General features: G+C 41.3%; 1 protein-coding gene across 4 annotated transcripts in view; it reads left to right on the top strand.

Moving 5' to 3' along the window:
* The window catches only part of svil.L (supervillin L homeolog), a 196,560-nt gene that overhangs the window by 137,962 nt on the left and 32,031 nt on the right, over positions 1-26,567 (top strand). For 3 of the 4 annotated variants that reach the window (XM_041565826.1, XM_041565828.1, XM_041565827.1), the window contains 4 exons: positions 941-1,526; positions 11,038-11,251; positions 15,019-15,157; positions 25,761-25,838. In XM_041565826.1, the coding sequence (XP_041421760.1) occupies positions 941-1,526; positions 11,038-11,251; positions 15,019-15,157; positions 25,761-25,838 (1,017 nt within the window). The remainder of the gene's footprint in view (positions 1-940; positions 1,527-11,037; positions 11,252-15,018; positions 15,158-25,760; positions 25,839-26,567) is intronic. The other variant, XM_041565829.1, reaches the window with a different exon arrangement.

The raw sequence follows: 26,567 nt of genomic DNA, 5'->3' as shown, positions 1-26,567 counted from the left end.
GAGACTAGCAGAATAGAGGTTGAGTGAGGAAAGGAATTATAATAGAACTGAGAGTGGGTCCCTGATCTAAGGTATTTTGGTGGGCCCCTGGTCTAAGATTTTTGCGTGGGCCCCTGCTGTCCCAGTCCAACACTGGCTTGAGTGCTGAAGTACCTTGCCCTGTGCTAATATGTCCAGTGGAGTAAAAATGTTTTCATGATGTCCACAACACCACACCACGACAATCCTTGGCTGTGTCTATACACGGAGTAGAATCAGTTACATGGGGGAGCACGGTCATAAATGTGCCTGCCTTAATCGTATTAGGATCTTGTAAGCAACAAGTAGCATTGATCTTATACCTTTACCCAAGACGCTGCACCTCTCCAGCACTGTATTATGCTCTTAGGTGATTGGCTGTGTCTTTTTTTGATCACGGCCAATCAAAGCAGAGGCATTCTTTGTTAGCCCCCTTCAGAGGCAAACTGGGCTGGTGGGACACCAGAAGAAAACCCAGTGTTCCCTCCATGGAGGAGGAAGGGAGCAGGGTGCTTGTTTTTGCAGCCCCAGTTGGCCCACAATGCCCCAGCCTGATTCTACCCAGAAATCACATGGGGAGCTTCATAATCCCCAAATCCTAGAACCATGGCTAGCAAACCTTAACTTATAAATATGTGTGTTCTGTCTGATTTACTGTATTTTCTGCCAAATTTGCATTCAGGAATAGGTTAAAATGCTATGTGATAAATTGGGGTTGAAGAAATGTGTTAATGTAAGGGTAGATTTCCACTGTTCCTTTTAGATACATGCTCATAATTCAGATGTAAAGCAGGGCTTAGCCTTGTAGCCAGAGCTACTTGTAGGCTTCGTACTCTCCAGCAAATGAATTATTTACAGAATTATTAGGTGAAGTTTCAGCTTACTAACATATGGTTTTGGTTTGTTTTTAAACTTCACACAGTATAAGAATGGAGGCGAAAAGATCAGCCCCTTATCTCACAGTGTTGTAACTTCCGTAGCCACCCTTGCCTCTCGGCCGTCTCCAGTCAGCCCTGGGGATATGCATGCGGCAAAGTCCCCCAGTTATGAGGAAAGAATATCAAGTGTCTCCAGCACTTCAGCCCTGCTGCACACTTCAGTGGAAACAGGAAGCACTTCGGAAAGGAGCTTGCTGCTCTCCGAGCCCTGGAGTCCCCCAAGTGTTAAAGATAAAGTTTATGAAAAGGAACCGAGGAAACCAATGTTGGAAGAGACAAGAGTCTCTGCAGCAGAAGATAGCAGCTCCAGAAAATGCAGCGAGCTCAAGAAGGAAAAAACCCACCGTGCTATTGATGTGGCAAAGGAGGAAGAACATGTTGAGGAGCCGAAAGTGCCTGGGCATGTTGCCTCAAGCAGGAGCACAGTGGAGTTGCTCAGCCCCCAGAAGCTGCCCCAGCCTGCCGAGCCTACACAATCCCAAGCGCCTGAAAGTGCCCTGCAGGTAGAATCTGAAGAGAAGAAGAGCCTGCACACTGACACTAGCATGAGGAGAAGGAAAGAGCTCCTCGGTAAGAATATCTTCTTTTTCACAAATATCCCTAGTGAATTGTGGCGCCCAATAGTGATACAAAAAGGGATTCGCACACGGGCATCAATTCCTACTGTAACAGCAGACTTCCCGCGGGGAGGGCATTGTAGGGAGACCCGGAGTAATAGGGCTGCAAGTTGTCCATTGTTTTTTAAAGAAACCTTTAATATTTTATAGATTGTGAGAGTGTCAGTAATATAACTTTTTTCATGCTGAAGGCAATAGAAATGGGCAGAAGCTGCAGTATCTGTGGTTATATGTATAACTTACACTTTATATTCATTTTCCTTTTGGCGATACGGTACAGTATGGATGCAGCTTGTTGTGTAAGCGGAGCATCCTGTGTGTGTGTGTATATGTATATATGTATATATATATATATACACACACGCACAGGTATGGGATCCGTTATCTGGAACCCGTTATCCAGAAAGCTCTGAATTACAGGATTGGTGTCTCCCATGGACTTTATTTTATCCAAATAATCCAGATTTTTAACATGTATTTTCTTGTTCTCTGTAATAAAAAGACAATAGCTTGTACTTGATCCAGCCAAGATATAATTAATCCTTATTGGAAGCAAAACCAGCCTATTGGGTGTATTTAATGTTTACCTGATTTTTTAGTAGCCTTAAGATATGAAGTTCCGAAATACAGAAAGATCCTTTATATGGAAAACCCCGGGTTTCGAGCATTCTGGATAACAGGTCCCTTACCTGTGTGTGTATATAATATATATATATATAGATAGATAGATAGATAGATAGGATTATATTATTTATAGTGAGCACACAACATTGCATGTCTGTATACATAGGGGTGGAAGCTGCCTTAGTGTACAGAACATTTGTTCTCTGTATTTGTAGTTCTAGATAGGACCGGGTGCTGCTATATACAGTAGCTTGCCTTGACAGATGAAAGAGAAGGTCACGCAGCCCTATGATACAAGATTAATTAGGATTTTTCATTTGTATTCGCTGCTTTGGTTGCCCTTTAAGGGTAGTCTTTCTAAAAACAAGTCTAAAGCCTTTATGTACCATATGTGAACGCTTCACGCACACGGAATGGCTAAGTTTTATACGTGTGCATGTTATTATGCAGATGCTTTATTTAAGTGGCTTGTTGGAAGTTTTTTCCCTAGTCACTTCCTTTTTTCTTATCGCTTCCTTCTGTTTCTTACCATATGTTGAATTGCTGTCTCTTGACCAGGATGCAAGGAATTTTTATTCTGCCCCCCCCCCCACACACACACTGCAGAGAATTCTCCGCCAGGGGAACGTATAATGCAGCCTTGGGTACTCCCTGGCTCAGCACCCACCCAAAAGTATAATGTGGCTGTAGCTTAACACTTGTTTGAAGATTGAACAGGATTTGAGGGGAAGTGCAGCCCCTTGGGAATAAATCAACTGCAATTACAGCAGCCCCACGAGATGAGTTTTAACTCTTTGACTGCCGGCAGTGTTATGTAAATATCAGCAGGGATATACAACGCTGGCAGTAGGGTCCAAATAGAGCCAGTGCTGTAGGTATTGTGCTCCACGACACTTTGGGGCAATTTTACCAAAGGGCGAAGTGGCTAACGCTAGCGTCAATTCACTAGTGTTACCGCCAGCAGGGACATCGCCAATTTACTACAGTGTCAGACTTTGCACATGCGCACATGTGCACTGACGTGGCGTCCACACGTAAATATCTGGCACAGCGTGCGTATGCAGATACGCAATGCAGCATGCCGGAGGGGGGCCCTGGGTCAATAGCCCCGGTGGGCCTCAAGCCCCCCAGTCCGACCCTGGGCGCAGACGCCAATTCGCTAGTGAAAGAGACAGACGCTACCGGTCATTTGCACTCCATCACCAGGCAACAATTCGCTCAGGCGAATGGACGTTACTCCGCAAATTCAGTAAAGTACGGATTTTAGTTAACGTTACTTCTTTCGCCAGACTTTCCTTCGCCACCTCAGACTAGGTGAAGTGCATTAAAGTAGCTAGAGCTTGGCGTCTTTTCCTTTTTTCATCCTGATTGCCTGCAAAAGACCTAACTTATACATTTGCAAACGTATGCAACATTAATTTTACAGTGGGCTCATGTGTAAACCATTAGAATAACTCTATTGTCTTTATTAAAGGAAAACTATACCCCCAAAATGAACACTTAAGCAACAGATAGTTCATATCATATTAAGTGGCATATTAAAGAATCTCACCAAACTGGAATATATATTTAAGTAAATCTTGCCATTTTACATCTCTTGCCTTGAACCACCATTTAGTGATGGTCTGTGTGCTGCCTCAGAGATCACCTGACCAGAAATACTTCAACTGTAACTGTAACAGGAAGAAGTGAGGAAGCAAATGACACAACTCTGTCTGTTAATTGGCTCATGTGACCTAATATCTAATATGTATGGTTTGTTGGTATGTTTATGAGTACAGTGAATCCTACGATCCCAGGGGGCGGCCCTTATTTTTTAAAATGGCAATTTTCTATTTATGATTACCCAATGGCACATACTACTAGAAAACTATATTATTATGAAAATGGTTTATTTACATGAAGCAGGATTTTACATATGAGCTGTTTTATGCAATATTTTTTTATAGAGACCTACATTGATTGGGGGGTATAGTTTTCCTTTAAGGTTCCATGTACATGTTTTTAAAAAGTGTATATTGTAAGTATATGCCCCAACATTTAACATAAAGACGTCCAAACAACTTTAAATTTCCCACCCTATGCAAATTGACCTGAACGCAAGATCCTCTGCGAAGTATCGCTAGGCAGAAATGAACGCTTGCACATCACTATCAAATGCTCGCATTGCCGAAGTAACGTTATCGAAAAGTCGCCATTGTTCAGTGCCCACGATTAAACTCCGCATTTTAGTGAATTAGCGTAGTCTAAGTGAATTTTCGCATGGCGAACTGTTGCGCTGGGTGTGAAATGGACGCTGGTGTTAGAGCTATGGCTGGATTTTTCATCCATGTCCTTTAGTAGCAGTATTTTCATGTGTTTTGCTTTCAGCCAGTAAAATATAAAGGCAAACAGTACATTCAACAACCACTGGAAGCATTTACTTTGGCCATCCATCCATACATTTCCTGTGTATTTAGGGAACTTCAGGACTGTTACAATTTGCCTGGTGTAATGATGACCAGTTGTGTGATATATAACCAGATCGTATCTACTGGCAAAACCTGATACATCATAAAATATTCCAAGCAAGCAAATATGTACTCAGTGGGGCCATTAGCTAACTGCATGCAGATGCTGTTCATTAGTACACAGCCACAGACAGCGCACAAGAGGTCCTGTGGTTCTGTATTAATAAATAGCATCTGTGTGTAGTTGGCCAATGGCCCAGTGTGTGCCACTCCATGTGCTTCTTTGATATTGTTGAGTGGATTTTTTAGCCAACAGCCTGGATTGCCCCCAAACATGTTGTTGTGCAGAGTATGTGCATTGTATATGAATTTGGGGAGATATGGAATAAAATAACAGACTGTGCCTCCACAGGTTGAGTGGCTTTGGGTTTTAAAGCTTGTCCATACGTGTGAAGATTTACCGACATGCCCACCTTGAGGTAGGCAATATTGGGCTTTTCTGATTGTTTGGTCCATGGCCAACACGATCGTATTACAATGCAGGACCAGCAGGCCGTCGGGGCTTTGACCGCATCAACTAGCCTATCTCTTCCTCGTCCCAATGAGATTTTTAAACCTGCCCGTTCGACATCTGGGTGATTTTGGCCAGCTTTCAGTTGGGAAGGCATTTCGGAAGCCCCAATACATAGTCTAATAAACTGCCAACACTGTCTGTCGACATCTTTTATCAGCACGTGTGGCCACCTTAAAAAAGTGAGTTCAAATATCCTATTCACCAACCTGGATCAACAGAATAAGAACCGTTCCAGAGGATCTCCCTGCTGTTCACCTGCCCAGGACAATTCCCATCAGCCATTTCTGATTTCCACTTTGTCTATACAACACCTTTTACATGTACAATAACACTCATTTATTACATTTAACACTGTCTCCACCTAATTGTTATAGTGGGCCCATGATGTCAGGTTAGCACCAAAGAAATGGACGGCACTCCGATCAAAGGAATACAGATTTATTACGTACTCCTGCAAGGATCCAACGCCCTACTGGTTTCGGGAATCACTGCCTATGATTAAGGAAGTGATCCCCGAAACGCGTAGGGCCCTAGACAAAAACTCAACATTTCAGTTGCATTTTTTTGGCAACCTCATCACTACTAGAAATATAAAAGGCTAATGGCCTTTGCTCCGCTAGGTCCCAGGCCCACCTGGAAATTCTCTTGAAAATCCAGTCCTGCCCTGAAAACCAACAATTATATTATCACCAATCAATGAACACAGATTCAATCTTTATGTGTCCCTTCTGTGTTTCAGTAGTACCATGTGAATATTTTTTTCCCTGGCTTGTTTCACAATTCCTTTGTTTCTCTGAATGTAGTGGTTCCTGTGGGTACGGTGGACTTGGGAGGTGCTCTCATTGTTCAGCTTAATAAATATTATGCACGGTGACATAGCAATGACTAATGGCTGAGACTGGCTCCTCAGTACCAAATTAGCTTTATTAGGAATGTAACTGGCCAGTCATCTTGTAAATGAGATAAGTAGAAGAATAACAGGACTGAGTCCAATTGCCCCAGGTAAAGCTGTGCCTGTCCTACACTAGAGTACAAGGCAGCCAACACAAATATTTAATGGTCATGCTCGTAGTCCGGTCCCTGTGCAGATGATATCAGCAGACGGCTCATGTAGCATTTTATTAGAATTCCCCCCCCCAACAGGCCTGGGACTTGACAACTCTGCTTTAAATGTTACACTAATAACTATTACAGCACCATGGGACCTTACTGCAGTTCATATGGGGTAATCCATCTCTTCTACACACCGACCCACAATTCAGGCACAAATATCCAACCTCCAGCTGTGCATAAGCGACAATCCCAGCATGCTTTGTCAGCACAAGCCTGACGTTTTTATTGCCAATTATGCAACATTTTCAGCATCTCTACTCCTGCACATCCGGCTCAGAATTAAGCCGGCCATACACTATAAGATCCGCTTTTTTGCCAAATAAGCGGATCTTTCCCCGATATGCCCACCAACGTCAGGGCTATATTGGGCAATTAATCCGAACGTTCAGCCCTAGGATTACAACGAAGAGCAATGGGCTCTGACGGGTCGGTCGGCAGAAAAATTAAACCTTCCTGTTGATATCGTGGCCAGATATCGATCGGGAAAACCAGTAGGAAGCCCAAAACATGGGCAGATAAGCCACCGAATTAGTCTAAAGGACCGATATGGGCAGCATTAATCTGCCCATGTATGGCCACCTTTAGGGACGGGCAGAATTTGGGCAAGTGGAAACTCTGTGGAAAAAAAAAAAGGTGCAAACCATGGGGAAATTTAAATAATGTTTGATGCACGGGTGAATGTTAACATTGAATCATAGCTGTGATGTCACATCTGTCCAGTCATAATGCAGGTATTGGATCTGTTATCCAGCATGCTCAGGGCATGGAGGTTTCCAGATAAGGGGCTTTCTGCCTCTATGCTGGAAGCAGCACTTTGTAACTTTGAGATGCAAGGAATGTGAAGGTGAACCCTTTCTGAAGAAAGTTTGTATCATGGGCTGCAAGTCTGTTACAATCTGGAGATTTCTCTATAAACCATCCAGTACCTATATTACTGTATTACACAAGCTAACATACAGGTATGGAATCTGTTATCAGGAAACCCATTTCCCAGAAAGCTCTGAATTACGGAAAGGCCGTCTCCCATAGACTCCATTTTATCCAAATCCACATTTTTATAAATGATTTCCAAGTGCTTTGTACTTGATCCAAACTAAGATATAAATAATCCTTATTCATGGCAAAACCAGACTATTTGGTTTATTTAATGTTAACATGATTTTCTAGTAGACTTAAGGTATGAAGATCCCAATTATGGAAAGATCCGTTATCCGGAAAACCCCAGGTCCCCCGGCATTCTGGATAACAGGTCCCATAACTGTATTCAAAATAAAATGAGGGGGTGCACAGCCTGGAGTTTTGCAGTTGTTAAACTTTCAGAGGATGCCGGGAGTTGTGGTTGATCTTAAGTACATGGGAAACAGTTGGCGTTTCCTTGATATAAAAGGTCACAGCAGTATTCCTATGTGTGTGTGTATGTGTGTATATATATATATATATATATATATATATATATATAGCCAGTACAACAAATCCACTCATATTACTAAATCTGCCCATATATATACTGTTTGTTTTATTAGAGATTCTGGGGATAATGTGAAACAGGCATAACATTTCGCTCCAACTCTAGAAACCCAAAACAGTCAATCATCATCTACTGTGTCGCTGTTAAGGGCAGAGACACATGGTAAGATTCAGGGAAATGAGTTGCCCAGCGACAAATCTCCTCTACTTCGGGGCGACTAATCTCCCCGAACTGCCTTCCGTGCAGCTAGAATAAAAATCACCGGTGGGATGGCACTCAGTGCGATTCGTTTTCCGAAGTCACCCGAAGTTTCCTCGTGAGGCAACGTCAGGCAACTTCGGAAAACAAAGCGAAATGAGTGCCATCCTGCCGGAGATTTTCATTCTAGCCGGCGGGAAGGCAGATCGGGGAGATTAGTCGCCCCGAAGAAGAGGAGATTTGTCGCTGGGCAACTAATTTCTCAGAATCTGACCGTGTTACTCTGCCCTTAGAGCCAATGTATTAGTCGATGTTATGGGTTACTAGACCAGAAGACCTCTTGAAAATAGTTATAGCATTAACTCCCTCATTGAAGACAAAGAAGGATGAATATATGGTGTCTGACTGTTATAGTATTTGCTTATTTAAAAAGATGTTATCTGGGTCCCTTGGCCTCACCCCCCACCCCCGGGGTTGTTTTTTCCTAAGGGCTCTTACACATGCGTTCTGACCTGCGCTCCCCTGCGTTCCGTTTTTTGGCGTTCAGCCGCAGGGGAGCGCAGGAATAGATGCAAGTCATTATTTGAAATGGGGCTGTACTCACTCAGGCGCGTGTAGGTGCCGAACGCAGGTTCAGACGCAACATGCTGCATTTTTCCTGCGTTTGGCGCCTACACGCGCCTGAGTGAGTACAGCCCCATTTCAAATAATGACTTGCGTCTATTCCTGCGCTCCCCTGCGGCTGAATGCCAAAAAACGGAACGCAGGGGAGCGCAGGTCAGAACGCTCATGTGTAAGAGCCCTAAAGGATACTAAATGCAAATAAAAACTTCTAATTACCCACCAGTTTAGACACATTAGCTCCTAAGAATGTGCAATTATAGTAATTTAGTTGCTGATAAAGCCCATTGGCCCTCAGTTTATTTTTTATTGCTAATTCTTTGCCCGGGAACAGTAGTGATGATTTCTAATGTTCTTCATTGCCTTTCTGTTATTGTTCTCAGTCATAGTCCTGTATGGATCCAGCTAAGGTAGTTAACATCATATACATGTGCTAATGTTCACAGTGAGTTCAGCCAAATCTCCCCTTGTTATCTGCTGAGATAGATAACGTCCTGGTGTTGACCTCTGCCCCTTAAAGACCCAGATGTTTGCCTGTGATCTCCACGAGTGAGTCTGCAGGGTCACCCAGCGCCAGTGATCACTCATTTTTTACATTTTTACAGTCACTTGTATTTTTAGGGAAACATTTAAAGAATCTGGCCTTTCAACTGAAAAATCTTGATTTGTGTAGAGTCTCCTTATCCTACAGTCCTCTCGGCAAATTAACTTTTGGAAATACCCCCAACAATCGGTTTTATCTTCCTCCCTATCCAGAACAGGATCTGGTCTCAGAGGGTAAAGCAGACCAGAGACTGATGGGGAAAGTTAGCAAGTGACCATATATAGAAATATCTGAATTTTTCCCAACCATACAGAGACAGGTCTATCGGGGTAATGTCTGCCAGTCCAAAATGCCACCAAAGGTGCCCATCAATATAATGACCAAGCCACGTAGCCAGGTCTACAGTCTCACGTGTGCATCTAATGTAAAGGCCCATGCCCTACAGACCAGCGATTAAATACTCCAAAAAGTTTGCTGTGACATAAGCAGATTAATAGGGTAGATAAGAAAGCTTAGTTTAAGCACAGCAAGCCACCATTAACCCATTGAATCCTAAACTGGCAGGGCAGCCTGAAGGCCAGTTTGGATCAAATTAGTTGAGAATGTCTATTTGCTTTTCTAGATACACCTGAATTCCCAGCTTTTGACGTTCAATAAAGGTCATGTTTGGGGTGAAAAACCTTCTGAAATCTTCGTTATTCTCTGCCCTTTGATCCGCAGCAATGATTATACATCATTGCTTCATTGAAAAAGCATTGGCCCTTTTTTCGGGGTTTTTTTGTTTGTTTTTTCAGCAACTTTTTCTCCAAGGTGCGCAACGTTGTTTTTTATTTTTTACAATAAATTGGAGTCTGTGGGTGTTTTACTGAGACAAAACCTGATGAAATTTTTCACATGTCACTATCAGAGACCATTAAGTGCTGTTCAAAGACCATAAATTTTTTTAAAAAAGTCAATCAATGAATTTATTAAAAACTTAGGGGCACATTTATCACGGGTCGACTTTTAAATTAATTAGTTTTTTTAAACTCCCTTAAATTCGAATGAGTCTGACTTGGCGAAATGTATTAATAAAATTGCCTTATTAAAACTCGAATGAATTTAAACAACCCGAAAACACGGGTCGATCAAACTCTCCCAAAAAAAACCTTGAATGTCAGGAAGGCTGCAAACATCTCCAAATTGATGTGAAGATTGGAGTATCTGGGGCTAATACCCGAAGTCTCGCGATAGCTGCGACCAGGAAGGGAGCGCTGAACGCCGAGGTGAGCTCCGCCATAACCGCTTCTTTAATCGTTTTAATGTATCTCCAAATTGATCCCTGGACCTCTCCCATTGACTTATACATGAACGCGGACGGTTTTAAGAGGCGAATAGTCGAATTAGAATTCTTAAAGGTCCAGAGTATGATAAATCTCGAAAATCAAATTAAATTTTTAAAAAAAACCTTGAATCGAGTTTGGATAATTCCCTAGTTGGATTTGTCAGTTTTGAGCAAAAAAAAAATTGATAATTTGAATTTTAAATTCAATTTAATAAATCTGCCCCTTAATGTATAAGAAAAGTATTTGATCTTACAGGTCTAGAAGTTCTGTATATAAACGTTACCAAGTTCCTTGGTTTCCTTTCATTGAAACCTTATGTGAAAGCATTGGGGGCTGAGCCTTGTGCAAGGGGCAGTTCCACACACACTATTGTTGATCGGTTTGGACGCTGGGACAGGCAGTTGAGTGAGAAAGTGTCAGGAAAGGGATGTTGAGCTTCCAGGGAGCGGTAGCCGGGCTGCTTCACAAGGGTTAAACGTAAAGCCTGCAGGCGATGGCTGCCATGTGACTTGCTCGCTGTAACTCCCAGCTTCTTTTTCACAATAAGCAGAGATTGTTGAGCCGGCCTCTGAACTCCTTGGCACCAGCACTGCAAAGACCGTTTCTCACACCCCAGCTGCTGCGCTGTCCTACAATCCTCAGGCATCAGAGCTCAGCGAGGAAAAGCCCTCCGAGGAAACAGCTGAGATCTCCTCCACCATCAGCACCAGGTCCAACGAGGATCTCGATACACCCGGCAAAACCATGTCCATCAAAGACAGGTACAGTAACATGCAATTTATTCCTACCTTTATTATTGGTACCAGTGCAGGAATGCTAATATTGCAGGGGTATCCCCCTTCTGTCCTACTGAAAACTCCCGTCCCGCAGCTGAATCCTGCAAGGAGGGAGAGCTGGGAGTCGTCGTCCACAGCCACTTCATTAATCCGAGGTATATGGTAACCGGCAGAGGGAAAATCCTAAATGATTAAAAATAGAATGCATGTATATTTGTATGTACAGATATTAAATGCACACAGGTATATTCCAGAAGTATGTATATTTTAATAAAAGGCTTAAAGCGGTGGTTCACCTTTAAGTTAACTTTTAGTATGTTATAGAATGGTCAATTCTAAGAAACTCTTCAATTGGTCTTCATTATTTATTTTTTTTATAGATTTTTAATTTTTTGCCTCCCTCTTCTGATTCTTTACAGTTCTCAAATTGGGGTCACTAACCCAGTCTAAAAACAAATGCTCTGTAAGGCTACAAATGTATTCAATAAATGCATAGTTGCAAGGTTAATCTGGACCCTAGTAATCATATTCAATGAGCAAATCAGGCGGCACTCTGGATCAATTTGAAGAATTTTATTGCAACATTAGGGTAACCGCATCGCCTTGCGCGTTTTGGGCAGCACTTCCTTAATTCATAGGCATATGAAACGCGTAAGGCGATGCTGTTACCCTAATGTTGCAATAAACTTCTTCAAATTGATCCGGAGTGCCGTCTGATTTGCTCATTGGATCTATATTACAGTCGAGACCCTGGTGGCTTAGCACACGGAGTTTGTGGAGCTGATTGGAGGGACACTACATGGTGGGGTCTAGAGCGGTCATATTCCAATTGACTTCCTAGTAACCAGACTGCTGATATTGTAAACTGGAGAACTGCTGAATAAAAAGCTAAATAACTCAAAACCGCAAATAATAAAAAATTAAAACCAATTGCAAATTGACTCAGAATATCAGTCTCTACATCATATTAAAAGTTATTTAAAGGTGAACCAACCCCTTTTTGAAAGAAACCAGTGGGTAGATAAAAAATGGAACATTGCAATCCAGAGGTCATGGTTACAAAAAAAAAAATTCAATTTTCCAGTGCTTAATATTGATTGAACTGGGAAACCTCATTGAAATTTTTATTGGTGATACGGTGTATTTTCCGCTGCCTGGCTGCTTATAGGTCTTAGCATCATTCCTTCCTGTGTTGCTTTTGATAAAGGGATTGAAAACGACAATGAGAAATAAAAGCAAACTTTTTAGGGCCTCTTTACCAGCATAAGCCTTGGGGGTAGAGGATCTGTATTGTGCATATATATTAAAATATTGTATGGGACTTACCTGGGACCTCTCTGTTCTTAGGGACGTATAGCAGCTGCTGGGTAGGCTATTTTTATTGTTTTTCCATGCATCGGATTTTCCTGTTATTTACAGTGCTACCCTGAAACTGCCGGATGGCTATAAGTATTTTGTAGCTCTGAAAATTCCCTCATTTGTAGCTGCAGGGGGTGTTGTAGTTCAGCATCTGCCCGGTCACAGATAATTCACCCCCCTCCCGATCAAAATATTTTGTCCACATTTTTTTTCCCGAACTAAGCACTAAACCAAACAGTAGATCCTTTCATTAAATAAACTTGCCTGGAATCCCAAAAGCGGATGATTGCTGAACAAAAACCTGACGCTACTGGCTGCCCACAAGGGCTCGCGTCTAACCCCGGATGTGTTACTCGGCTAAAAGTTCCCGACAAAAATCCTACAGCCTCAGAATTTTTTCTTTTTTTTTTATTGAATTCAAATCTGAGAAAATACAGCAACTTTTTGTCTCTTTTAGCATTGAATGGGCAGAGAGCTAAGCTATAGAATATGTAAGTAACCCGTGCATTGTGTATATATATGTGTCACCCACCATAGTGCACTGTTCTGTGTATCATTGTAACTCAGTGTTCCATGATGTTTAATTGGATGAGTCCTGTCGAGCCTCTCCATTGGTTTTTGGCCAAAGCGCTGCCACCTTGACAACCATGAATGGGTCCATAGGCATGACGTGCCCAGCAGGGAAATACTTCAACAGTTCAGCTCAGTCTTTCAACAGTCATGAATGGCAAGAAACCTAAATCTAAAACAGAGAGGCTTCCTATTAGATTCTACTGTTTTGTGTTTGCAGACATGATAAAACCCTACTGGCAGTTTGAGCCTCGTTGCACATGAGAATAACATAAACGTGGCTGATTTGGAAGACAGTGCTCCTTAATCTTCTACTAATCTCCAGAGAAATCTCTGCCACCCTGGAAGTGGTGGATATTTCTTTGTGCAGTGATAGATATATTATGTAGTGTTAGTTATCTGTATGCCCACTTCTCCATTCAGGATACAGTACGGTCCATACATGCCCAACTTTAATGTAAACCTTGAAATGTGATATACTCCTTTCTTTAAAGGGGTGGTTCAGAACTAAAGCCTAACTAAAGAAGTAGCTAGAAATGTTGTACATTATGTGTTGGGCTTCTGTACCAGCCCAAGGCAACCACAGCCCTTTAGCAGTAAAGATCTGTGTCTCCAAAGATGCCCCAGTAGCTCCCCATCTTCTTTTCTGCTGATTCACTGCACATGCTCTGTGCTGCTGTCACTTACTGAGCTTAGGGACCCACTCACAATATACAGTACACATAGAATAGAAATGTCACAATATAAGGCTGATTAGTAATTAATACAGATAATTACTACATGGCAGCACAGAAACCAGTGCTATTAGCATCAGAATTTAATAATCAGCCCTGTAGCATCAGCTTATATTACAGACCAACCTCATTTTCTGCTGGATAATTAGTGACGACCCCTAAGCTTAGCTTCTCAACAGCTGCTCAGAGCCCACTGAGCATGTGAGTGTCACAGACACTTTCCAAGATGGTGACCCCCTGTGACAAGTCTGAAGTCCTGGATCATTGCTGCATTGGAGCAGCTGAAACTTCAGGCTGATGCAGTAAGTTAGTGTGTAAAATATGGTATTTGTAGCCATATTAATTTTTAGGGTTTAGTTCTCCTTTGAGTAAACTTTTAGTATGTTATAGAATGGCTAATTCTAAGCAACTTTTCAATTGGTTTTATTTATTTATTAAAGTTTTTTAATTATTTCTGGCTCTTTTAAATGGGGGGGGGCATTGAAAAATGCTCTGTAAAGCTACAAATGTATTATTGCTTTTTATTACTCATCTTTCTATTCAGGTCCTCTCCTATTTATAGTTCAGGCTCTGATTCAAGAGTACATGGTTGCTAGGGTAATTTGGACCCTAGCAACCAGATTGCTGAAATTGCAAACTGGAGAGCTGCTGAAAAAAAAAAACGAACTAAAAAAAACACAAATAAAAAAAAGAAATAAAGCCAATTGCAAATTGTCTCATAATATCACTCTCTATGTCATACTAAAAGTTGACTCAAAAGCAAAAAACCCCTTTAATGTGAGAGGTCCAGCAAATGCTGTACCAGGGTAAGTGTCCCATGTTTCTGCGTAGCCCCCATACCGTGAGACAATAGAACACATTTACCCTAGTTGAAGGTTTCCAACACAGGCTGTATGGCAGAAATTCCAACGTCAGCAATTACTCTGAAACTGTTAAACTATTGAACCAAGCAATTTCTCCTTCTTCAGACTCTTTTTAAAGTTGTCTAAGTGTCACGTAATTGAGTAGACTGTTCACTCTGGACTTTATTGTGCAGCTTGACTCGCAAAGAATGTCTTCCAAACAATGTGGCATATTCTTTCTTCTTAGGCTGGCGCTGCTGAAGAAGAGCGGAGAAGAGGATTGGAGAAACAGGCTTAACAAAAAGCAGGAGCACAGTAAAGTGTCTGTCATCGAGCGCAGCACAGTCACCCAGCTCCATGAGATTGAGCAGTCGCTGACAAAGAAGGTAAAGTAGCCATGTTAGAGATGGCAAACTCATGGCTCTTTCTGAACTACCACTCCCATCATCTTCAGATACAAGTATGGAGGGACATCCTGGCCGCAGCAGGAATTCATTTAGACATTTTAATTAGGTTCAATATAAAACCAAAAACACCTCTGCTTGACAAGGTACAGGTATGGGATCTGTTCTCCAAATTACCGGATTGTCGTTTCCCTTATCCAAATAATCCAAATTTTTAACAAGGGTTTCCATTTTCTCTGTTATAATAAACCAGTACCTAGTACTTGATCCCAACTAAGATATAATTAATCCTTATTGGAAGTAAAACCAGCCTATTTGGGTTATTTAATGTTTACATGACATGATCTGGAAAAACCTCAGGTGCTGAGCCCTCTGGATAATAGGTCCCATACCTGTATTTGAATAACACAGATCACAGGATGCACAAATTAATTGTATTAAAGCTCTAACTGCATTATGGAGGCATCCATACTTCCACTATTTTAATACTCGCATATTTTGATCTATTCAATAGATTTTTTTTAATACCTGAGAGCACAGGCAGCGCAGAGCTTAATAATCCTTGCCCTACACCAAGCAACTTCTTTGTGGCGATCCTTTGTAGTCACCAAAATTTTTTTTTTATTATTTTTTTTTTGCTGCAGTGTGTTAGCCATTTTTTTTGCCTTGAATGCTGTTGGCAAGTACAGGTATGGGGCCTGTGTCCAGAATGCAAGGGACATGGGGTCTTTCTGTAATTTGGATCTCTATACTATAAGACTACTAAAAAGTAATTCAAGCATGAACCAAACCCAATAGGATTATTTTGCCTCCTATAAAGCTGGCCATAGACGCACAGATCCTATCGTACGAATAGTACGATTTTCGGATGGTGTGTGGAGAGTGCCGACATCTTTCGTTTGGCGGAGATCAGTCGTTTGGTCGATCGGACAGGTTTGATTTTGACCCGACCGATCTCGGCGGAGCCCATTGCGCATCGTAATCGGATTGTTCGGCCATACGGCCGAACGTTCAGATTACCCCTGATATAGCCATGCTCGTTAATGGCATATCGGGGAAAGATCCGCTCGTTTGGTGATGTCCACAAACGAGCGGATCTTTTGTCTATGGCCACCTTTAGCGTTAATTATATCTTAGTTTGGACCAAGTAAAATCATTTTTTAATAAGTCAGTTATGTCATCTGAGCTTTCTGTATAGCTGGTTTCCGTAGAATGGATCCTATATATGTACTATATGTCCGGCCTGCCTGCAATTTTCCACTATTCCTTATGGTGCGGAGTGTTAGCATTACTATGCCGGGTTGCCTTCCATCTAGTAGTATGTTTTGCACAACTCACCGCATGTACCCACCCAATTTGGTTGAATCTGGGTTTACATTGCCCCTTTAATTCTACTTATCTGTACCTGAGATCTCAAGCCTGAGTTCATGGCATAAGGAAAATCAATCAGACCCCTGACTGCCATTGCATTGCACAAAGAAACTAAAGGAAAGGAAAGTTTGTTGCCAAATTTGATTTTGTAATAATTACCTTGGCAGTAATGAGATGCTTTGTCTGCTTTACAATGGCATCACTGCCTGACAGCAAGTTCCAGATTGTTTGCACGGATGCCCATTAGCTTGCGATGGGGTAAAACAAAATCATTATTGTTAATGCAGTGCCTTTGAGAAGTTTCTTGATTTGGATTTGTGAAGAAGAGCTGGGAGTCAATGAAGATCCTGTAAAAACTGTGGATATGAAGTAGCCTTAATTGATGCATCTGGCACACTCACATCATTCATGTCAACAAGGCTGTGCCGGATGCTTCAATTAATCTTGAGTCCTGTGTACAAAAAGAACATGGAGCCTTTAGTAGACTTTGCTTCCAACCTACTGCTGGTCTGTTCTAGTGATGTTTTTGCTTTTTATTTCCAGTTGGTTCAGCACTCCAGCTGTAGCTGAGCATGATGGGAATTGACAAGCTGTATATTATATATTTGCATTTGGGAATAGACGTCAACCAGCTCTTGTAATGATAAAATTGCATCAAATTATGAGCAACTTGCCTCTCTATACTCGTGGCAATTTTTTTGGTATATACTCGAGTATAAGCCGAGTTTTTCAGCCCCCAAAATATGCTGAAAAACTCTACCTCGGCTTATACTCGGGTCAAGCGCAAAAACGGTCGCCGGCGTCCAAGAATAGTCTCCAAGAATATTCGCCGGCATCCAAAAACGAGACGCCGGCACCTCCAATGGGTGCAGAAACCCTCAATTTTTTGATTGAAACTTACCAGAAACTGCTGCATTTCTCACCCTAGGCTTATACTCGAGTCAATAAGCTTTCCCAGTTTTTGGAGGTAAAATTAGGTACCTCGGCTTATACTCGGGACGGCTTATACTCAGTATATACGGTATGCCATTAGTTTGCAGAAACCTGCGCTTAGTACTTTGTCCATCATATGCAGCGCTGCGGCACATATTTGCATTCTAACGCACAAATAGCTAACTTCAATGGGGTTTTTTTTCATTATGGAATGAGTTTTGGAATGGGTGGTCATGTCCTGTTGATTACATTCTACAGAAACAATTGCCTCTAGATATTTAAATCCAGCTTTTAGCAAGAAGAGATGAAAGTGTTTGTCCCCCTGCATGGATTGTACGGAGCACGGGCTGCCTGCGCTAATCTTTCATGGCATAACAGATAGCAGAGCTCCAAACATCAAAGGGCCCCGCAGGAGTTCTGTAATGGGTCCAGACCAGGGGAGATGGATTATATACCTAAGCAGTGACTGTACTTCATTACAGAAGTAAGAGTTCTCTGAAACCTCGCCGCTCTGCAGCTGACTGCCACATGCTGGCATTCTAACCTCATAATCCACAATCACAAAAGATGAAAGCAAATTAAATACACATGCCTGTACAGCGCAGGACGTATAAATATGGCCCTTTCTAGGAAACAGAATGGCATTCCTTGCAGGAAGATATAGGTACAGGGACAAGACCTTTGTACAAGTGACACAACACATACCGATGTGCAGCGATGCTATAGAGGCATGGAATGGCAGTGACACAACACAGCCACACAAACGTGCAAAGCAGGAGTGAAACAAAAAGGGACATGTGGGTACCAAACATGTACAGCGAGGAGAAAAAAGTGTAGTGGCATAGAAAAATAAGGGTTAAGATATTAAAGGTGTGATTCCTTTACTGGATGTAGTTCAGATCTCCATCTTGAGCAAGTAAGCTTATATACAGGTATGGGACCCGTTATCCGGAGACCCATTATCAAAACATTAAGAATTACGGGAGGGTCCTCTCCCACAGACTCCATTATAATCAAATAATTCAAAGTTTTAACAATGATTTAATCTTTTTCTCTGTGATCATAAAACCGTGCCTTGTACTTGATCTTAACTCTAATAAATCCTTACTAAAGGCAAAACTATTTTTAATGTTTAAATTATTTACTAGTAATTAATTACAGAAACATCCCTTATCCTGAGAACCGCAGGTCCCAAGCATTCTGGATAACCGGTCCTATACCTGTACCAATGTTTTCTCTTTTATTCTTCATTCCTGTTTTAGACTACTTTTAAATTTCTAAGAACATGGGCACATGCCCCCTTTTCCCATCTGTACATTGGAATATTCTATTCCCTATACCAATATTTTTTCTCAGTCAGCCTGTGGCCCTTCCATCTGTTGCTGAATTAAACTTCAATTGCAATGATGAAAAATAAGACACGCCTAAACATAGATATTTGTATGTTGGTTGCAGCCCACTAAGTGAATCTGCTCTCCATAGAACTTTGTAAACTTGAAAAATAAAAAAAGCATCAGTTTCAAGACAAAGGCAAAGCAGTCCAGTTCAGATAATATCCAGAGCTGAGTGGCAAGAGTTCATTTTAGATAAAGAAATTCAGGGACAAGACACACAGCAGTTGGCCACATCACAATGTAGAGTTCCAGGATGAGCTTCCACTGATTCACAGAGGGGGTCACGTCCAAATGTAAACAAGCCTTCATAGTTTTTTTTTTTTTTAAATTATCCTGCTCACTTCTAACCATATATTTACTCAATGTTCGCTAGTTACTAGACAATGTTCCAACAGTGAACTGAAGTGTCTGAAAACCAGGACTATAGGATTATTTCAACATAAACGTGTAATGTAATCATCTCTCAGATATCTTTACCCACTTAACCCTCATCAAAACAATTCTAAAAATCATGCGCATCAAAGAGCTTGCCCTAGGTCTGCCCATGTGCATTTCCCCATATGAAGTATCCATCTCCCAGGTTGTATAACAGGGGTCCCGACCTTTTTTTACCCGTGAGCCACATTCAAATGTAAAAAAAGAGTTGGGGGGCAACACAAGCAGAAAGAAGTCCCTTGTGGTGCCAAATAAGGACTGTGATTGGCTATTTGGTAGCCCCTATGTGGACTAGCAGATTACAGGAGGCTCTGCTTGGCACTATACTTGGTTTATATGCAATTAAAACTTGCTTCTAAGCCTTGAATTCAAAAATAAGCACCTGGTTTGAGGACACTGAGAGCAACATCCAAGGGGTTGGAGAGCAACTCATGAGCTACTGGTTGGGGATCACTGTTGTATACCATAAGACACCATGTTTTGGCACAAGCCAAGAGCTTCCTTATGTCAAAAGTTTCCCCTTTGAGTATATCTCAGGGGCTTTAACAAAAGTAGTAATATTTTTAATATCTTTTGCTCGTTGAAGTTGAATCTAGTTAGTGTTTTTGCTGTCGAGAAATGGCTGCAAAAAAAAAAACCACTCCAGATTGGGTAAATTGACACGCTAGCAACAGGCAGACCTTATCGAGGTGTATTTACCCGAAATCTGTGCCTTCTGGGGTATTTGGACACTAGGTTGGCATCAGATCAGATGTGATCTCACTGCACCTTACATGCAACACCAACATTGTGGTGCCAACTTCCAGCAGGTGAACGTTTCTTTCCAACTTCTCACTCATGGGAAATGCGATTAGTGTCACATTGCCAGGATGTTAGCCCTGCTCAGTGGTTACTCATGTTAAACAGCTTAAAAAGATTTTATTTTCAGTGTTGGTGCCAGTTCGTTTTGGCTGTGAGTCTGCTTTCTTGATTTGGAGTTGTTTGCTTTGCTTATCACCCCCTTTCTGCAAAATGAGTCTCTAAAGACTTTTCTTTAAAATGTAGAAGTAAACAAGGGAAAGCCTTGCACGACCCCCTAACGATCATTTCCCAATGAGGGATAAGCTGTTTTTAAGGAAAAAAAACGGAAAAAAGTTACATAATTGCCAAAGTATTCTCCACCAAGTGAGAAAAACAAGGATATAACGTTTAAGAAGGAAAAAACACGCAATTAGAATGCATTTTACTGGACATAATGTTCTGTGTTCCTGTTGGACTCACTAATTGGCTCTTTGAAAAAGGAAGGTTGTTGGGCATGTATGGTCCACTTGTCATACTCTTTCATGTGTGTAGCACCGGTAGGTTGCTACTAAATATAATTTAGGGGCCCCCACTTTTTTCCAGCATCTAACAAATAATTTCACTAAGAATATTGGTTAGTTAGGGGCCGGCGTGTACCACTTCCGATCTATATTGCATGCTTAACGGGCTCAGTTCTAAGTTACAATGTTCAATGTTACCTGAAATGTTGGTGACGCAAGAAACATTGTGGGTTTTTTTTTGAAGATAAATCACTTTGAGTGTAAGGTCTGAAATCCAGGTGGCAAGGAAAATCTATAAGCTAGAATATGGAATGGCTGCAATCCTCCAGGCGGTACATAAATGTGTCCCCTGGCGCTTGTAATGCTCAATACCATTCAGGAAGGATGTAAACCATGGAATGGCAGCCTCTGCTGATCCCAATTTTATGTCTGTCCCATATGTGAGTTTGGTAGAATAAGGCCCCCTTAGATGTAGTTTCTTCAAGTACGATGAAAATAAAAATATACAGCTATGGGAGATATTCCAGAATTCTTGGGACCTGGGGTTTTTCAGATAAGGGTTCTTTCCATAATTTGAATATCCAAAATTAGTCTACTAAAAAATCATTTAAACATTAAATAAACTCTCTAGGATTGTTTTGCCTCCAATAGGGTTTAATTATATGTTGGTTAGGATCGAGTACTGTATTATTATTATTATTATTATTATTATTATTATTATTATTATTATTATTATTATAGTGAACATTTAAATCATTTGTAAAAATGTGAATTATTTAATTATATTGGAGTCTATGGGAGATGGCCTTTCCGTAATTCGGATAATGGGTTTCCAAATAACGTATCCTACACCTGTACAGTGTTTGTAGTGGCCATTATTGTGGCTCGGTGATATGAACTGATCCCTAGCAGCTAAGGAGTCTTCAGTTTGATTCAGGGAGCAATGTGCGCCCTGTTTGTAGGTTCCCTGCGTTGCATATTATGTCTATGTAAAGGATTATAAAGATGAGCTTTACTTTTGTTCGTAAAGCTCATCGTCACTGGGTTATAGAAAATCTACAAATTTTGAGGATTCTCAACACACTTATGTAAACAAACAAATAAATAAATAAATGATGTGTGACGGGACATCATACGTCTGACACTAAAGGAATGTCTCCATACATCTGCCTTGGGATTAAAACTGCTCCTCATACTCCTATGAAAGGCATATTTTGCGTATAAATTTAAAGATTTTGAGACTTGGTTAAAGAAAAACTATACCCCGCAAACAATGTAGGTCTCTATAAAAAGAAATTGCATAAAACAGCTCATATGTAAAACCCTGCTTTATGCAAATAAACCTTTTTTCATAATAATATACTTTTCTAGTAGTATGTGCCATTGGGTAATCATAAATAGAAAATTGCCAATTTAAAACATAAGGGCCGCCCCCTGGGATCGTAGGATTCACTGTGCACACAAACAAACCAACAAACCATACATGTTAGGTCACATGAGCCAATTAACAGACAGAGTTGTGTCTTTTGCTTCCACACTTCTTCCTGTTACAGTTAGAGCTGCAGTATTTCTGGTCAGGTGATCTCTGAGGCAGCACACAGTCCATCACAAAATGGTGGTTCAAGGCAAGAGATGTAAAAGGGCAAGAATTACTTAAATATATATACCAGTTTGGTAAGATTCTTTAATATTTGCCACTTAATATGATGTAAACTATCTGTTGCTTAAGTATTCATTTTGGGGGTATAGTGTTCATTTAAAGAAAGTAAGCTATCTGCAAAACCAGACATGTATTTGAAAAAGGCATGGTTTTGTTATGCTGCATGGCAAGCCCATCACACACAGGACTGGGACGTTACTGGTTCTTTAACACCCTATGGAAAAAGCAGACTGGCCTGGATTTTTTTCTTTCAGTATCAGTCTAGACCATGGGATCCCTGCCTTTCTTACCCATGAGCCACATTCAAATATAAAAAAAAAATGGGAAGCAACACAAGCATGAAAAGTTCACAAGTTGCCTCAATAAGGGATGTGATTGGCTTCTTGGTAACCCCTATGTGGACTGGCAGCCTACAGGAGGCTCTGTTTGGCAGTACATCTGGTTTTTAAGTAACCAAAACTTGCCTCGCTACCTCCATCAGGCTAAAACAATGATAGGGTTGAAGACAATACATATATGAAGCTCTCCAGCTCTCCATGGGCCATTCATAAATGTAATACATGATCTCCACCCTGATGCATCAATAATATCCTAGGTGCTGATTTCCATCCCACCCAATTCATAGATTTTTTACTAAACAGAGGAAAATTAAACCGACTCCACGCCACTGATTCCTTAATGTGCTCTACAAGGCAAGATGTCTCCATCGCTTTATTTTCCACAGAGGAAGCAGAATGCTGCAGCCCCAATAAACAACAAAAATAGCAATAGAACAGCCGTGATATCTGGCATTACTTATTTGTTTTTGGGTCTACTTTCATTTTTTAATGATAGTCAGATGCACCTCATTATTCTCACAGTAGAGAGTGTCTCCATGGGCAGGCATTTCTCAAAACTGAGTTTACCTATAAAATGCTGGCATTTGGGTTTTAAACACTTTTAACAGAGATATCCTCGGGCCACATGTGTATGGATGTTGTAAGAAGGAGCCCGTTATTAAAAGTATTCATTGTTTGTGTTTTCATTAACTTCTGCAAGATGTTTTTTGGCATTCTCTACGTATGAGCGTTAAAAGAAGAAGAGGAGGAGGGGTGAAATCACCTCTTTCCAGATGCTGCACGTTTGGAAAACATGTGCAGAAGTGTTACATTTAGTTTGAGTATGACTATAAGCACAAGGTTGGAGGATTGTACAGCTATAAAGGGCCATTGTATAGCATGGGAGTAGCAATAAAGGAGAGGGAATTTAACTATTTTCAGAGGATATTCTTTTTGTTTTTGCATTGTTTTCTTATTGTATAGGCTAGAGAGTTTAACTTGGTGTTTATCTAGTAGGGACAAAACCATAACTTTCTAGCTTCACTTATAAGGGATGATCCAAGACAAAGTCCTTGGAATATCTGTTGCCTGGATGGTTTCCTACTACTAGAGAGACCACTAGACATAATAAAGAAACCTCTTTAGCTCTAGAAGTGCTTGAATGCCATTCCCTATGCTACAACGCCTATATTTCATTCACGTTCACACACATGCACTACCCTAGGACAAAATCACCATGTTTCTAAGACCCAAGGCAACATGCATCTTGAGCAAGCCTTGAAGTTCATTTGTGATCCAATATTAGCCTCTACGCAGCGTACAATATATTTTCCCTTTATATGCCACATACATGGGTCAGTTTTATTTGAGGTCCATTGATCTAACACTTTGTTTTTGGTTGGGATGGGGGGGATTGAAGGAGACCCACTCAGAGGCAGGTAGAACTTATACATCTTCTATCCTCCCCAAGGATATATTGGACCTAAATGTCAATCAAAATCTGACTCCAGCTCCTGCATTAAGATAGAATGAAGAGAGACAGATGCTGAGAGAGGGTTATTGAAGCATTTTCCGGATGATGCAGTTTATATTAAATATTCTTTTTTCCCCCTTTCAATTGAATCAACATTTATTAAACCAATCAACAAATAAACACATATAATAACTGTTATACTTTATCCCACAGAGGCCCAATCAGCCCCCACCAGCCCACTAAATACTGACTTTCTATGGCACCTTATAGCAGCCCCTCTGGAATTTGCCAGAACCCACAGATTGCCAGTCTGGGCCCACCCACACTCCTTTACTATCCTTTTGCCCCCGGCTCTTGTCTCAATTCCCTATTTGCCTTGCTGTGCACACACTTGAATGAACCTGCCTTTACGGGACAGTTAGCAGGGTTTGGGAGAACCTTTCATCGCCATCAGATTAGACCATTGTTTCCTTAGACTGCGTCACCCGTTATGACCACCCCGAGTCCAAACACAGATTTCTGCTCTTTATTTAATCCAGTGATGCTGAGAGATAAATGTGTTTTTTCTGAGCCATGACACATCACATTGCATGCGAATGAGCGGAGCTCTACAGTCAGGGACCAGATGTAACTGCCTGAATAAAGACCATTGTGTGGGACCTTTAATATGGCTTATCTCTTCTTCTCTGAGAGTCAAATTTAACTTTTAGCTGTTGTAGAACTAATATGTGTCTAAGCCATGTCTCCCTCACGTGCAAGTGCACCGGCTTAACTCCATCTGCAACATAACCCTGTTTGTTTTAACCTGTAGGAAGAAGGAGCTATTAAAGGCGGTTATGCCCAATCTGTTTGGCTGTGGGTAAGCCGGACTGTGTCACGCAGGCTTTTGCCTAATGCCGACTTCTGTGTTCTTGAGTGCTTGCTGCAGCTTTTCAGATCTCCAATGACATGCTTCCTGAAGCATGCATTATCTCATTGAAATATGGTTTTCCTTGAATTTGGATCGTTTTACCCATCTGGGAGCCCTTCTCATAATAAATATGCACTTCCATCCGCACCTGCTAGCAATCTCCGATTACCATCAGCAGGAACAGTTTTGAAGATGCAGATTATCGTATTGGATTGCATGAGCTCGATATCTGAACGCCTTTCTATATCTCCTGATTACGTAGTCTGATTTTATTATATATAGTGGATGCCGATCCCAACTTCTGTCTCGATGGATTGTGATGCTGTTTTAACTCTTGTCATCAGGAAGTTAATGATCCAGTCCTGGCACTTGTAAGTAGCGATGCACCGAATCCATTATTTTGGATTCGGCCGAACCCCCAAATCCTTTGCGAAAGATTCGACCGAATACCGAACCGAATCCTAATTTGCATATGCAAATTAGGGGTAGGAAGGGGGAAAACATTTTTTACTTCCTTGTTTTGTGACAAAAAGTCACACTATTTCCCTCCCCGCCCCTAATTTGCAGAATCCGAATCCTGCTGAAAAAGGCCGAATCCCAAACAGAATCCTGGATTCGGTGCATCCCTACTTATAAGCCCATGTTCCATGTTACCCCAAATAGTGGAATGGAGTAAGGTTTTCAAATGCCCTGAACGGATCATTATCTTCTTGATGACCTGTTCATATTTCTGTTCATTCTCTTTCTCCATCTGCTAATATTCTTGCTTTGCTTCTGTCCCTATTCATAGGAACCTGTCTATGCTTCTGTTTACTCTCCTGCTCCACCTGCTGCCCATAAATGCCAGTATTTTGTTCCTATACATCAGGTGAGGAAAGCACCTAGTTTAGGTGCAACTCTGCAATACTTGCATTTTGTCACGTGAGCAAACACAGACGTGTGGAGTTGCACTCGCACAGTAACATGCTAAGATGCCTGCACTTACATCCTAACCGAGTTCTAATTAAATGTTCTCATACCTGATCTTATTGTACTAATCTTAATTTAGTGTTTCTGCTCCATTAACTGCAACTTTAAGTGGCGAGTAACAAGCATCCTGTGTAATATGAGTATCCATCTCAAACAGAGACACTGTTGGACCTGGGCTCTCACTATATGATCGTCCCCCCTGGGAGGAAGTGGAATGCACAGAAAAGTACATAAACTATTTGATGACTTTTCCCATGTTTGCTCCAGGTCTAGTAACTCATGGCAACCACCAGGTAGTATGAGTTTCTTAACTTGGAGCACAATTTGCACCTGTTGGGAGTGAGTGAAATATACAGAAAAGTACAACTAAATGATTGGATTTAATTTGAGGACATCTGCCGTTTTTGCTCTAGGTCTAGTAACTCATAGCAACCAACAGGTAGCGGTGGGTACGAGTTTCTTGACTTGGAACACACTTTGCACCTGTCAGAAGGGTGTGAAATATACAGAAAAGTCCCAATAAACCACTGGATTTAATTTGATGACATTTGCCATGTTTGCTCCTGGTCTAGTAACTCATAGCAACAGGTAGCGGTGGGTATGAGTTTCTTAACTTGGAACACGCTTT

This window comes from Xenopus laevis, chromosome 6L (assembly GCF_017654675.1).
Source record: "Xenopus laevis strain J_2021 chromosome 6L, Xenopus_laevis_v10.1, whole genome shotgun sequence".
In the NCBI taxonomy this organism is placed as follows: domain Eukaryota; kingdom Metazoa; phylum Chordata; class Amphibia; order Anura; family Pipidae; genus Xenopus; species Xenopus laevis.
Note: the sequence above shows the minus strand (reverse complement) of the source record. Positions and strands in the feature narration are given on the sequence as shown.